General features: G+C 36.9%; 1 protein-coding gene across 2 annotated transcripts in view; it reads left to right on the forward strand.

Moving 5' to 3' along the window:
- MSH3 (mutS homolog 3) overlaps positions 1-16,547 on the forward strand; it is a 169,375-nt gene that overhangs the window by 126,696 nt on the left and 26,132 nt on the right. For both annotated transcript variants that reach the window (XM_065919062.1, XM_065919063.1), the window contains exon 20: positions 6,839-6,996. In XM_065919062.1, the coding sequence (XP_065775134.1) occupies positions 6,839-6,996 (158 nt within the window). The remainder of the gene's footprint in view (positions 1-6,838; positions 6,997-16,547) is intronic.

Consider the following 16,547-nt stretch of genomic DNA (forward strand, 5'->3'; position numbering starts at 1 on the left):
TTTCCTTTCATTCATTTTTTCTGTTTCAGATACTCTAGAGTGTGTTGCAACTTTTTTCTTCATGTGGCTTAGTTTTAAGAAACAGTGATTTATAAAAATTGTTACAGTGTTTATAATTTTGAGGGAATTTCACATTATTTTTTTCTTATTTAGTTAAATTTCACAAAATTTGTGTAAGGCCAGGATTTCTATTACTAATTCTTACAGATGAAAAGATGAGATTGTACCTTGTTAATGAAAGTCATTTCATACTGACAAACCTAGTCAGCATATTAAAAAGCAGAGACATTACTTTACCAACAAAGGTCCATATAGTCAAAGCTTGGTTTTTCCAGTAGTCATATATGGATGTGAGAGTTGGACAATAAGGAAAGCTGAGCACTGAAGAATTGATGCTTTTGAACTGTGGTGTTGGAGAAGACTCTTGAGAGTCCCTTGGACTTCGAGGAGTCAAACCAGTCCATCCTAAAGGATATTAGTCCTGAATATTCACTGGAAGAACTGATGCTAAAGCTGAAGTTCCAATACTTTGTCTACCTGATGCAAAGAACTGACTCATTTGAAAAGACCCTGATGCTGGGAAAGATTGAAGGCAGGAGAAGGGGACGACGGAGGATGAGATGGTTGGATGGCATCACCAACTCGATGGACATGAGTTTGAGCATGTTTTGGGAGTTGGTGATGGACAGAGAAGCCTGGCGAGCTGCAGTTCACGAGGTCGCAAAGAGTCGGACACGACTGAGCGACTGAACTGAACTGACTGAAAGCCAGAAACCGATTCTGTGTTCTAACTACAAATGCTGTTTTCTGTTTATTTTGCTGTATGACTGCAGATCTTATTTACTAAGGTATTTGGTTATTAAATTAAGATTTTTTAAGATACTCTGTCAAATTATTCTCTTTGGAAGGAAAAACAGAATTGGAGAATAAATAGAATTACTCTTATTTTTTAAGATGTTAGAAAGAGGTGTCTACAAGATAAAAGGTGTTCATTTCCCTTTTTCTCATAACTTCCCTAAATTACTGATTTAAACAAAAATTCAGCTCCCACGTTTCCATTGGTCACCTCTTTTGCTCATCGAGTTGGGTAGTTCAACTTCAGGCACCTCCATAAACCGTGCCTTCACGGGGGACCTTAGCATGGCAGGAGGAACCCTTCTGTGGGCTGTCTCCTTTGTGCTGTATTCCTTCACTTTCCATTATGTGCTTTTCTGTAGTACTTGTTTTTTGTGTAATACATGAACAAGTCCAAATAACAAAATGTCATCTGAAACTTAAATGAATTTTTGTTAAGTTATACTCGTGTCTTTGTAAAGAGTTACTTGATTGTTCATGATTATCCATGAATAAATAATTAAATCTTAAGATAATTCACTTAAATAACTTTTAACTACCTGATATTTCAAACAAAGGAAAAGGTATAGAAAACAATATAATAGATACTCATTTACGCTTCACTCAAATATCATAAAGACTGACATTTTGTAAAAATTTAGGTTTCTTTTGAAGTGAGTAAAAGATTTCACATATAGCTAAGGCCATGTGTAATTAACTGTCATCTCTTTTCCTCCCTCTTCACCTCCTATCCTCACTATTATACTGGTATTATTTATTATCCTTATGGATGGTTTTTATTCTTTTATTTGATGTAGATGTATCTTAATATGGTATAATTATTTTTGTATATCCTTAAGCTGTACATATATATACCCCAGTGAACGTTTCTATTATAGTCTACATTGTAAATAATTGTTTCAATCATTACACAAAGTAGATCAATTCGTTTCCTAATGATAGACAATTAGACTTTTTCTTTTTTTTTTTTTTGTCTATTATGATTACTAACAGTTTTACAGTGAACAGCTTTATAAATGTCCTTTCGAGTGCTTGTGTATTTTCCTAGATTTCTATAAGGGGAATCGCTTGTCATGTAGACCAGTAAATGGACTCTTTAGCTTCAGTAAACATTTCCAAATTGCTGTCCACATTCTTGCCAACATGCTATGTAATCAAACTTTTAAACTTTTTGATAGTATGATGAATGTAGAAAGTTATTTCCTAAAAATTATTCCTTCAGAAATTTTCACCACTGATATTTCTTTTTTTATTTTCTCATGTGACTATGAGGAATAGCTTGTAGGTCCCTTGAAAAATGTTGCTGATTTCATTTTCCTTTCCCTGATAAATACTTTTTGGCCTTTGTGTTTCTTTTTTCTATATATAACACATTTATGTCCCTTGCCTATTTTTCTATTGTTTTGATGGTTCTTATAAGTAGGAGCACTACTTCTTTATTATTTGCCTTTTCATTTTGTGTTTGGTGACTTCTTTTAATAACAGAGGTTTTAAAAATTTAATCAAACATATTAGTCTTTTCCTGTATGGTTTATATTTTTATGTTGCTTATACTATCTTGTCAATAAATTATTCCCCACCTTCATGTCACTAAGTTGTTCTTCCATGTTTTCTTCTAAAAGATTGTTTGCTTTTCATATTTTTTTCTTTCATCCATCTACATTGATTTAGAGGCTGTGTGAGATTCAAGCCTGACTCTTATTATATGGATACCCAGTTATCCCACCATTGTTTGTTTATTGAACTGTCTTATTATCTGTTTTGCTTATTTGTAATCCTAACTCTCACATATGCCACGTGCCAGTATAGGTTTGTGTCCAGACTCTGTGTCCATTACTTCTCCGTTTACCTGCTCCGGAAGCAGGACTGCACTGTTAGTTACTATAGCTTTACGAAGTCTCTTCTCCCAGCTGTGCTTCTTCAAAGTTGAATTGACTTAACTCTATCAAAGAAATTTCGGAATTAACTTCTACAGTTGTATCGCACGGTAGGTTAATTTGTGAGAATGTATTCATTTCCTTTTGAAGATAACCTTTATTGAAACATAGCATACAGAATTACAAAGTGTAATCACAAATCACAAGTGTACAGCTTAATGAATTTTCACAAAGTGTATCCATTCAAGTATCCAAAACCAGGTCAAGAAATAGAACAATAGCTTGGGAATGAACACATTCTAAAATCTCCATTTGTAGAGTAAGGGAGGGCCTCCCAATAACTCCTTCCCCTCTAAAGGGTAACCACTCTACTAATTTCTTTTACCAAAGAATAATAATTTGGTTATTTTTGTTCTCATTTTTGAGCTTTATATAATAGAAACATACAATATATATTCTTTGTGTCTGGCTTCTTTGATTCAACTTTGGTTTTATGTGATTCATCCTTTTTTTTTTTGCATATTGCTTATTTATATTGTCATAGAGAATTTCATTGTATAAATATATAACTTTTCTGTTCTCTTGATAAACATTTGAGTTACTTCCACTTTAGTACTGTTATGAAAGTATTGCTGTGAACATTCTTTTACATGTTTTTTTAAAAGAAAAAGTACATCATGTACATTTCTGTTGGACATGTAACTAGGAGTAGAATTGTTCAGATATGTCTACTTTCAGCTTTAGTAGATTCTCCCAAGCAGTTTTCCAAAATAGTATACAATTTACTCCCCTCATAACAGTATATAAAAATTCTAGTTGTCCTACATCTTTGCCAAAGCTTAATACTGACAGTTTTTGGTTTTAACTGTAGCCATTTAGTAAAGTAATGTTGTCTCCCTGATTTGGTTTGTGTTTTCTTAATGATTTAAAATAGACTGTCATCTTAATGGTCATTTGTGTTTATTTCTGCTGTCATTTAAATTTTTTTTTCTCTACCATTTTTCTTGAAGTTTGTCTTTCTTTTGGTTTGTGGGAGTTTGTTATGTACACTGTGTTCAAGTCTTTGGGAAATATATAGTACGTATATCATATATTCTGTAATTCTTTATTCTCTTAGACATCTTTTGATCCGTGTTATTGTTGTTGTTCAGTCGCTAAGTCATGTCCATCTCTCTGTGACCCCATGGACTGCAGCATGCCACACTCCCCTGTCCTCCACTATCTCCTGGAGTTGGCTCAAGTTCATGTTCATTGAGTCGGTGATGCTGTCTAACCCGGCTTATCCTCTGCTGTCCTCTTCTCCTTTTGCCTTCCGTCTTTCCCAGAAGCAGTCTTTTCCAGTGAGTTGGCTCTTTGCATCAGGTGGCCAGAGTGTTGGAGCTTCAGCTTTAGCATCAGTCCTTCCAGTGAATATTCAGGGCTGATTCCCTTTAGAATTGACTGGTTTGATCTCCTCACAGTCCAAGGGACTCTCAAGTGTCTTCTCCAACACCACAGTTCAAAAGCATCAAGCCTTCAAAAGCTTTTATAAATTTGTTTGAAAAGAAACCTTGTTTTTACTATTTACCTTTTTCAATTTCTTTCAATAATATTTTGTAGTTTTCTCTGTAGAAATCTTGTTCATTGTATTAGGTTTATTCCTAGATATTTGATTTCTTTTGATACTGTGGTAAATTCGATCATTTAAAAAGCTTCCAATTACTTGTTGATAAAATGTAGAAATAATGTTGGCATTTGAATACTGAACTTGTACCTAAAGCGCTTGCTCATTTCATTTGTAGATTCTAATAATTTTCATAGATCACTGGTAACATAGTAATGACATATAGGAATGATGACAATTTCATTATTCTCTTTCTAATCCTTATACCTTTTGTTTCCTTTTCCTGCATTTTTAAAAATGAATGGATATTTGATTTCTTTATTTTGTTAATGTGGTGAATTACATTAATTGGCTTTCGAATATTATACCAACCTTATTTTCCTCAAAAGTTCTAAATGGTTTATGTATCTTTGGATTGTCTTATTAATATTTTATTGAAGAGTCTTGTATATGTATTTGTGGATGAAGTTGACCTGTAAGTTTTCTTTCTTGTAATGCTCTTGTCAGGTTTTGGTGTCAAGATCATGGTGACTTTCAGAAATGATTTGGGAAGAGATCCCTCTTGTTCTGTTCTCTAGAATAGTTTTTGTAAGATTGCACTATTTTTCCTTCAATCGTTCAGTTGTGTCCAACTCTTTCCAACCCCATGGAGTGCAGCACACCAGGCTTCCCTGTCCTTAGTGGGAAAGTTATCTCAAACTTTGGTTTGGGTTTTCTTGTTGAAGGACTTTTAATTACAGATTTAAAATCTTTAATATATACTGGATTATGTTCTATTTATTATATTATTTTTATCAATTTTTAGAAAGAACCCTGCTCATTTAATCTGAATTTTCAAAGCATTTCATATGCCAAATGTTTGTTTATAATAGGCTTATTATTTTTTAACATCTGTAGAAAAATTTAAAAATTTTTGATCATAAGTTTTATCATTTAGGGCTTCCCTGGTGGCTCAGAGGGTAAAGAATCTGCCTGCAATGTGGGAGACTTGTGGGTTCAATCCCTGGGTTGGGTAGAATCCCTGGAGAAAGCATTGGCAACCCACTCCAGTATTCTTGCCTGGAGAATTCCATGGACAGAGGAGCCTGGGGGGCTACAGTCCATGGGGTTGCAAAGAATCAGGCACAACTGAGTGACTGACAATTTCACCTTTTCAACTTAGAGATGGAATAAGTTTACTTTTTATCTCCTCAATTGTAAGGCTTTATAATGCTTTATAATGCTGATACCCCCATTATTTGCATGAGGCATCTTGACTCCTCTTGTCTCTTCTCTATTTTTTTCTCTCCTTTAATTGCTAATTATTCTTTTTACCCCTGTCATACCTTTTGGTTCCTCATAACTTCTCATTTACGGTCCCCAGTGCCTTGTAGCTTCGTTCTGCCTTTCTTATCAACCTCTCCTCTGGTTATCAATTGATTGATCCTCTCCACGGTTCTTGGGGCTTCTCCAGTGGCTCAGTGGTAAAGAATCTGCCTGCAGTGCAGGAACCACAGGAGACAAGGGTTCCATCCGTGGGTCAGGAAGATCCCCGGAGGAGTGCATGGCAACCCACTCCAGTATTCTTGCCTGGAAAATCCTCTGAACAGAGGAGCCTTGTGGGTTACATATAGTCCATGGGAGCTCAAAGAGTCAGACACGACTGAAGTGACTGAGCATGCACGCACGCACTCCATGGTTCTCAGTTTCAACTCCCAAGAGATGATTTGATGAGCCTAGTTTCAGAAGACGTTTTTGTCATCTCTTAGGCTGTTGGTCAGTTCTGGATTGGCTACTCTTGACCAGGCAGGGATTACCAAGGGCATTGTGTTCACATAGTAAAGCAAGTGGATGCCTAAGGCTGACTCCTCTGTAGAGGACTGCAGTTGGTTGGTTTCTCTTAGGATATACTTGGCAAGTACTAGAATTGTTTAATACAGGTTAAGTTCTAGAAATTAAATGACAGCAAGTATTGCAGCTTTTCTGCCTTTTTCACTTACTCTGGTGAAATGCCAGTGAGTAGTTAAATGCTGATAAAATTGATACCTAGAATTTGGTATTATCAATCTCTTTACTATCATATTAAAATCTTTAACTGAAAATATCATGTGCTACCAATTCAGATTAGGCCTTCTGCTGTTAGATATATAATACCTGTAATTTTTAAGATGGACATATGGAAATTGATAGATTTTAAATGTAAGTAATATAAAAAACATTCATAAGCAGATTAATGATTATTTAAAGAGAAAACCATAGGAGTTATCTCATCTAGGTTGATGCTTGTTATTTCCTTTTTTATACTCCAAAACAACCTTGAGTGCTGCTGAGAATTCACTGTTCTATAATATCACAGTTCACATTGAAGACAGTGAGCTTCTTTCCCTTTGTGTTGCTTAATGGGTGACATTTAAATACCACAGCATAATCTTTGCCTAATACATTCCCATTTATGGAATAAATTATAGATATTATATAGAAGTCCCTCTGGTACAATAAGTGAAATTGCTTTTTAATTTTCTAGGGGGACTCGGAGAGAGTCATGATAATTACTGGACCAAACATGGGTGGAAAAAGCTCGTACATAAAACAGGTTGCATTGATTACTGTCATGGCTCAGATTGGCTCCTATGTACCTGCAGAGGAAGCAACAATTGGAATTGTGGATGGAATTTTCACAAGGTAAAAACACAAATTCTATTTGAATATATTTCCGATAATAAATCAAGACCACATTGTCACATGAATTTTCTTACGTACACATTTAGTTGAACAGATTTGCTTTGTAGGATTTTGCTATTTAGAATTTAGGAGTTTAAAGAAATCACTTCATCATGAAAGTAATATCAGAAGAGACCTAGGAGATCATTTTGTCCAGTAGTTTCCAAGTTGTTTTTAGTTACTGAGCTATTTCTTTAAAGGAAATCATGTGTAGAAGATGAAAATTTAATTAGTTAAAAACATATCTGCTCTGCCTTAATCAGAGGTAGAGAGCTTGGAGACTTGGTTTCTAGGCTCTGTAGAGAAGTCTGCTATCCATGTTTTATAGATGGTCTACCCTCCTTGTTTTATAGATGGGGAACTGAGAACAGACTGGAAAAGGCACTGGCCCAAGATAATTTAATTCATATTCCTTTTTGCTCTAAGGACATAACATGAGGCTAAGACTTATCCTCAACATATAAACATAAATTGCATGCCATATTTAGAATATAGGTGAAATATCCTGGTCCCATGGGTTAACATTCATAGTTTAATCTACTTATTCAGATTTATAAATTGTTAAAGTATTATTTATACTTCCTACATCACCAACTCGATGAGCATGAGTTTGAGTAAAGTGTGGGAGTTGGTGATGGACAGGGAGACCTGGCGTGCTGTGATTCATGGGGTCACAAAGAGTTGGACACGACTGAGCGACTGAACTGAACTGAACTGAACACTTAATTTTTAGAAAAAAGTAAATATAGTCTATAGCACATAGTCAAAGTATGTCTATAGAGTATCTGATTTATTTTCCTGCTTATTTAATATTTGACCCTTGAACACATCAGAATATATCACATGCTAATGTTCATGTATTTGAATAGACATTAGAATACTTTAAAGCTTGGTTTTATATCTAAGAATGAGCAAAAGCAAAACAACTTAAATTCTGTTTTATGCCATGTCACCAAACGAATGTTATTTTGATTTTCATATATTTGTAAATTAACTAGGCTTTCCTGATAGTTCAGTTGGTAAAGAATCTGCTTGCAATGCAGGAGACGTCGGTTCAATTCCTGGGTTGGGAAGATCCCCTGGAGAAGGGATAGGATACCCACTTCAGTATTCTGGCCTAGAGAGTTCCATGGACTGCATAATCCATGGGGTCACAAAGAGTCAGACACGACTGTCTTTCACTTTCAAGAAATTTTAAAAATCTTTCTTTAGTTTTAAAAATTATACTTAATTTTCTGTTTCCTAAGAAAAATATACTAGATATTTTATTTTGGTTACATTATTAGGGAGAGTGACAGAGAAATTTTATTAGGAGAAAAAAGATATAAAGAAGGGAAAATAAAAACAAAGAGAAAAAATATCTTGGCCCATGTAAGGTAATTTGTCTGGAAGAAAATCTAGTTAGCAGAATATCAGGAGTATTTTTATACACAAGTAATAGAAAAGAAAATAGGTTTTACTTTTCCCATTGAACAAAAAGGCCTGAAGTAGGTGGCCATTTCTGATGTTTTAGTGGCTGTACAGTTTTGTTGTCTTCTATTAGTTGCAAGATAGTTACTGTGAATCTAGACATCACGTTGATATTCGCGTGAGGAAAAAGGGAAAAGGAATGCAAAGACTTCTGTTTTTCAGGAAGTCCATACCTTTTTGGAAGCTTCCCAGAAAGTTTCACTTATATTTCACTAACCAGAACTGTGTCTCATGGTAATTATAAGGGAAACAAATTATGAATTTGATTTTGTCTAGTTTTATAATGGAGTTAGGTAAGGGACAGGGTGTTCAGGAATAGATTCAGAGGTAACCAGAAAATAGTTTCTGCCACAAGGAGTGAATTCAGTGATAACAACAGCTAACCTTTATCATAATAACATATCTATAATATTAATATAATAACATTATTATCGATGAACAGACACTGTTCTGTGTACATAAAATATTTATATAAAGTGCATGAGAGCAAACACAATAAGCCTTCTGGAAGAGGACATGCATATTAATTTCAACAAACTTGGATATTTATCCACTGGTTTTCATTTGTTCATTCATCCAACGTATACTAACTTGACATCTAACATGACAAGCACTTGGAATACAAGGCAACCATAGTTTCTGTTCCCATGAAGTTTACCTGATGGAGAAGATTAGCGTAAACCAAAAAATCATATAAAGAAATGTAAAATATTAGATATGACAAGTCTACAAAGGTTGTGTACAAGAGGCTATGACTGCCTGTGGTACTGGGATCTGATCTGGTCACGAAGGTCAGGGGAAGGCTCCCTTTAGCAAGTGATGTGTGTGTGAAGGAGGAGTTAAATTGAAGAAAGAGCATTTCAGACCAAGGAAGCAGCATGTGCAAAGTTCTTTCACATTAAAACAAACAAACACATAGACAACAGACTGAATGGTTGCTCTCTAGGCAGCACGATTTTCAATGAAGATATGAAGATGAAGACAATAGGCAAGTTACACAGAGTGTGGGCCACGTTAGGAGTTTGTGTAAAAGCCACGGGAGACCGCTGAAAGGCTTGGCGTGATCACCTCTGCACTGGCTGCAGTGCAGAAGGTGTTCGGAGAAAGGACACAGTTGATCAGACCAATGTTATCAGTAGGCCCTTGCAGTGGCCTTGGTGAGAGGTATCAGTAGTTTGAACTGGGTTTGTAGTGTTAAAGTGGAAAGGAGTCATAATTGAAAGGCAGTTAGAAGATAAATCAACAGGACTTGATGATAGATAGGTATGAGGCTGAGATAAATAAGTGGAGTTTTCAGAGATGAGAGTAGTTTGTGCATCTGGTTGGAGAATGGTGGCATTTACTGGAAGAGGATGATTTTTTTTTTTTTCATGGATCCTGACTTTAGTTTTGTTTTTAATTTTATTGGAGTATAGTTGATTTACAATGTTGTTAGTTTCAGGTGGGCAGCAAAGTGCTTCAGTTATAGATATACACATATTCATTCTTTTTCAGATTCTTTAGCTATATAGGTTATTATTGAATATTGAGTAGAGTTCCTTGTACTATATAGTAGGTCCTTGTTGGTTATTTATTTATATATAGTAGTGTGTGTATGTTATTCCCAGGCTCCTAATTTATCCCTCTCCCCGTGTTTCTTGTTTGGTAACCATAAGTTTGTTTTTGAAATCTGTGAGTCAGTTTCTATTTTGTAAATATGTTCATATGTATCATTTTTTAAAAATTAGATTCTACATATGGGTGATATCTTGACAGTTGTCTTCCTCTGCCTGGCTTATTTCACTTAGTATAATAATCTCTAGGTCCATCCATGGTGCAGCAAATGGCCTTATTTCATCTTTTTGATGACTGAGTATTGACTTTATATTTGTATGCAGTAGGTAGAAACACTCTTAGACGTTAAGAAAGCTGTCATGTAGTCAGTTGAATATAAAATTTGAGTTCAGAGGGAGAGATGAAAGGTAACAATATAGATTTGTTGTGAGATATCTTTGTGTAAGTGGGGAGTGAAATCCTGGGTGTGAATGGGATCCTGTTGGCAGAGAGTATAGTAAAGAAGACAGTGTTCCAAGACTGAGCCTTAAAACTGCCAACATGTCATGGCTGAGTAAGAAGAATAAGCTTGAAAAACCAACAGAGGAGGAGTAGCCAGAGAGGTAGGGGAAAAACCAGGACATCACAGTATCATGGGAGCATGGGGAAAAGTGCTTCAAGGAAGAAGTGGTCCACAGTAGTTGAATGAGATGAAGCCTCAAAAGTCTGCCTTGGTTTTAGCAAAATGGATGTGACTAGTGCCCTTTGCAAGAACCATTATGTTTGGGTGGTGGGAGGTTATAAATTTTAAACGTCCAGTTACAGAGGGTTCAACAGTAAGTGAGAGGTTAGGAAATAGAGTTAGTAGACAATGCTGGAGCAGATTGGGAAGAGGAGGTGAGAAATCCAGCAAGGGACTTGTTTTGTTTTTGAGTGGTAGACTTGAACATGTTTAAGAGGGATGTCCAGTGGGGTATGTTTATGTCCATGAATTTATGATTCTAAAAAAAGATGCATTGGTCACCTTGGAGGATGTTAGAATGAATTCATGATATTTAAAACAAGAAGTCATTAACCACTTTGGAGAATGAGAATTTAAAGATAAAGGGGAGAATCAAGCAGCTACCATGTCTTTCCAAAAAGATGATGAGAAGAATTTTCCCTTTATAGCAGTGCTCCAGCTAGCAAAGAGGTAATAGTGGAATTAGAATATCACTCCCGCTCTTTTTTTTTCAATCTCTAATGTCATTATACATCTAGGCAATAATTAGAAATGGCTGCTAATGTCTTGAAAAGAGAGACAACCAAACATTAGGTAAAAGTTTGTAACACAAGCTATGAAATCAGGGCAAACAAATCAAATCTGGATCTATTTGGATCTCTAGATCTGTTTGAAACAGAGAGAGATACTGATCTTTTATACTGCATGATTGAGCACAGCTTTAAAACACTAGTTAAATAGCAAACTTAACTGTGAATCAGTCAAAGAAGTAAAGAAATAAATAGATTACAAAGATTTAAACACATACATATGGAACATTCTCTTATGCTTTATCCTTTAAGTAGCTGTTGTTTCATGGACCTCAAGGTCATGTTTATATTGGCAGAAGCAGTCTGCCATGGGCCCTGAGTGTCTCTGCATGTACCTGCTGAGTATACCAAGAAAACCCTATTTCTCCCTACCTAGGCTTTTGTCAGGGGTGGACTTGAAGTAAGCAATATTGAGAGAAAAGGTGACATCTCCCCTCAATGAGGAAGCTGGCTTCTGTTTGTTGTACAAGCAGTCAGTCCTCACTCTTGGTGTTTCTGCTTGATTAACGACCCACTGCATGCACAGTATCTGCATCCATGGTGAGCCCTTTGCCTTCTCCCTACAGGACTTAACAGCTGATGCAAACCAACGTGGGTAATAAGTCCTTTGTCTCTGACTCAGGATTTTTGTATCTTTTGACAGCACCCATGAAACAGTGCTGGGTTAACTTGACGTAAATAGAATAAAACCCAAGACTTTGCCCAGTTCTGAATGGGTCACTAGGATTCTCTTATCTCTTGATAATATCAACCTAGACAGCATATTAAAAAGCAGAGACATTACTTGGCCAACAGAGGTCCATCTAGTCACGACTACGATTTTTCCAGTGGTCACGTATGGATGAGAGTTGGAGTTTATGTATATAGTATATATATGGAGAGTTGGACTATAAAGAAAGCTTGAGTGCCAAAGAATTGATGCTTTTGAATTGTGGTGTTGGAGAAGACTCTTGAGAGTCCCTTGAACTGCAAGGAGATCCAACCAGTCCATCCTAAACGAGCTCAGTCCTGGGTGTTCATTGGAAGGACTGATGCTGAAGCTGAAGCTCCAGTACTTTGGCCACCTGATGCAAAGAGCTGACTCATTGGAAAAGACCCTGATACTGGGAAGGATTGAAGGCAGGAGGAGAAGGGGATGACAGAGGATGAGATGGTTGGATGGCATCACCAACTCAATGGACATTAGTTTGGGTAAACTCCAGGAGTTGGTGATGGACAGGGAGACCTGGCGTGCTGCGGTCCATGGGGTCACAAAGAGTCAGACACGACTGAGCTACTGAACTGAACTAGCCTGAAGATGTAAGTAGATAGGTTAGTATCGGGAAAGGATGGAAGCTTTAGAGCCAGAAAATACAGGTTTCCATACAAATTAACCAATTTCCTGACCATGCGCTAGTTACTTCACCTGGGGCCTTGAAAGAAGTATGGTGTCCTTTTAAAGAAAAAAAAAAATGTGTTATAATTGAGTGCAAATCCCACTTTTCCACTTAACAACTGTGTGACCTTTACTAAATTACTTGACTTTTCAGTGTTTCAGTTTTATCACCTATAAAAATGGAGATTATACTGCTTAAATCATAGATTATTGTGAGAATTAAAAATTAAGTATGTAAAGTACCTGGCATATAATAGGTGCTGAGTAAATTTTGAGTTCCTTCTTCTAGAGTCTGTCATTAGTATTTTGGATTTTAAAGTCTGTCTTTATATGTATGTTAGTGTAGCACTCCTTTTCTAAACTTAGCTTCAGGTCTGACACCTATAGAATAAAAGTTTGATAATATCAGCTTTATAGGCTTTGAGAATATTTAAAAGGATGTGAAACCACTATGAATTTCTGGTCTTAGTTGTTATCCTTGAAAGATGTTAACCAAATATAACCCCCCTGGCATTTACTCTTTTGGAACTCTCAGGATGTAAAACAGCTAAGAATCCTCGACCCAGAGGCTCCAGCCCCACAGAGTGGAGTGGTGGTGGACCCATTCCTCTTGGGATTCAGGAAGTAGCTGACACGGTGGGTGTTCATGTGAGATGTGAGCTGCTTCTTCTGCGCTGATGCTGACGTGAAGGCGTGCCTGGAACTCAGGAACCAGGGGCAGCCTTAAGGAACTAGAGTAGTGACCAGTCACTGCCTAAGAGAATACCTGAGCTTTAAACTTTGCCAACACTGAATTCGTTGTTTCAGTATACAACAGCAAAGTCGCTGCAGTCGTGTCTCATTCTTTGTGATGCTGTGAACTGTAGCCCACCCAGGCTGTCTGTTCATGGGATTCTGTAGGCAAGAATACCAGAGTGGATTGCCATGCCCTCCTCCTGGGGATCATCCCGACTCAGAGATCAAACCCATGTCTCTTGTGTTTCCTGCATTGACAGGTGGGTTCTTTACCACTAACACCACCTGGGAAGCCCAGTAGAGTAGCATTCATTCTGAGTTAACTCCTTTAAACACATTAGTTTATTCAGCTACTTGAAGATGCATTTTATTAGTTACCTGGTCTTGGTGGACCCATCCAGAGGTAGTATTACATAAAAGAATATTTTTGTTAAAATACATGAAAAAGAGCTGGTTACAGAGCCTGGCATTCGGTATGATTCCACTTTTGTATGAGAAATTATATATGTAAATATATGCAGTGCAAACCATCTAGATAGAAGGCTCTATTCCAAAATCATTGTGAAGGATATGGCATTATGGTGACTTTTTTCCTTTGGCTTATGAATATATTCTCAATTCTGAAATAAACATAAGTAAATACCTCCCCAACCCCCCAATTAAGGGTAGTATCAGTCAAAATTAGATGTTTCCTAGGAGTCTACTGAAATATGTATTTGGTTGTTGTCTGGGAATACTTTTTTCCTAGGGTAAACTTCTCTTCCTAACTCAGTTGCCTGGAATTTGGGGTTTGAAGCTTTAAAACTTCCCAGCAACGTATCAGATCTTACGTTTCCAAAGTTTTAACCGAACCTCTAAGTAGCCCTAGTTCTTCCTAGGAATTGATGGCTTTCTGTCAGATCAGTATAACTCGTGTTTTTTATTTTCATAACAGAAACATTGCCATCTGCATATTTAACATCTCTGAGTTTTTAACCCTTGTGTACCTTGGATTCTTTTTAATGGAGCTTTTAAAATATGTTGGTACTGGACCCTAACCTCAGGGATTCTAATTTGGGGTGGGTTCTGGAGTTGAATTTTTCATGTGTCCAGATGGTTTTGAAGGTGGCCAAGATTGAGACACATTTCCCCAAGCCCTTGCTGGAGAGTTCTGTTGATTAATTATAAAGTAATAGAAACTTCTTACGAAAACTGCAATGTAATGGGATATAAAGTGAGATGTTTACCTTCTCCTCAGGCCAGCATCTGTTTATGGTTCTTTATACAAGTTTCTGCAAATTTACAAGTATACTTAAATCTTCTCTTTTTAAAATGTTAGTGTTAGTTGCTCAGTTGTGTTTGATTATTTGCAACCCCATGGACTATGACCGCCAGGCTCCTCTTTTCATGGGATTCTCCAGGCAAGAGTACTGGAGTGGGTAGCCATCGCCTTCTCCAAGGGATCTTCCCAACCCAGGAATTGAACCCAGGTCTCCTGCATTGTAGGTGGATTCTTTACCATCTGAGCTACCAGGAAAATCCAATTATATTAATACTAGGCATTACTGTTATGTAGCTTGCTTTTATTTCCTAATTTGTGGAGGAACTGAGTTGCTTATCAGTTCATACGGATTAGAGTCACACTGCCGTTGGCTGCTGTGTATCTACCATGCAGAGGTTCCTTGAACTCTTCAGCCTCTGGAAGCTCCATCTGGGATGCACTGCTCTAGTAGAAAGGACCTGTTCCCTGTCCATTCCTTGTCCTCACCTTCTGTTCTTGTTACCATTGGAAAGGAGTCTGTGTGTACCACGTTCAGTTGTATCCCTAGGATTTTAAATTTTTACTAGGGTATGGTTGAATATTATTCCCTCACATTTTTCGTTTATTTATTGTGAAATTATTCAGACATGTTGCAATCCCCTACGTAACTTTCACCCTACTAAAGAAATAAAGCACTGCCAATACAGCTAAACCCATAGTCCTCCCCAGTCCCATTCCTCTCCACTCCATCCAAAGTAACCGCCCTTTTTGGCTGGTTTTTACCCCATGAATTTCTCTGTATTTTTACAGTATAGATATGTTTTGAAACAATACACAGAATTATTTGGCATGTTTTTAAACTTCGTTAAGTGGCTTTTCCCCCCTCAGTGTTTTATTTATGGACTTTATTGTTATGGATCCTTGTAATTCTAGTTCACTCATTTTTCCCTAATTATGGTAGTCCATTGTATGCGTGGGGCTTCCTTGGTGGCTCAGACAGTAAAGTGTCTGCCTACAATGTGGGAGACCCAGATTCAGTCCCTGGGTCAGGAAGATGCCCTGGAGAAGGAAATGGCAACCCACTCCAGTATCTTGCCTGGAAAATTCCATGGATGGAGGAACCTGGTGGGCTACAGTCCATGGGGTTGCAAAGAGGCGGTCACTACTGAGCGACTTCACTTCATTGTATGCATGTACCATAGTTTATCCATTTTTCTTTATTAATATCTAATATCCAAATTGGTTGCAGTTATCAAAAGTGCTGATACTTGTCTTACACACATGTAGTATACAAGTGAGTTTGCTGATTCTGGACTTTTTCTAGGAGTGGGATGGTAGAGTATAAGGAAAGTGCATCTGTCTCGGTCTTCAAGGAGGCTGGACCAGTTTAGAATCCCATCAGCAGTGCATAAAATTTTTCCTGATGTTTTAAAATGAATTAGAATAAGAATACCCATTTGATGATGTTTCTCTGTATTCTCTAAAATTGCTCTTAAAGACATTTTCATTCCTGTTACTTAATGTGTTTTACATAAAGTACCATCTGATAAATCACTTTTTATTAATGCTAAGGAATTTTTTTTTCTCTTCATGTGCATACACTGCCTGTTTACAAAGAGATTTGAAGCAATTTTTTATTAACCTTCCCTAACAAACCGCCAGGCCTCTTGTTTTCAGCCGATGGCTGCTTCCTCTTTAATTACTTTTTGTGTTGATTGCCAGGAAGGCAAGAGCTAAATGCAAGGCAGAAATGTGGAAACAAATTCGGGGTTTGTTTTTCCCTTTCTCTTCTTACATGGGACTGTTTCTTCCATGAGTACTTCTATAGCATGATTCTGAGAACAGCTG

The sequence above is a fragment of the Muntiacus reevesi genome, chromosome 1 (assembly GCF_963930625.1).
Source record: "Muntiacus reevesi chromosome 1, mMunRee1.1, whole genome shotgun sequence".
NCBI classification, from domain to species: Eukaryota; Metazoa; Chordata; class Mammalia; order Artiodactyla; family Cervidae; genus Muntiacus; species Muntiacus reevesi.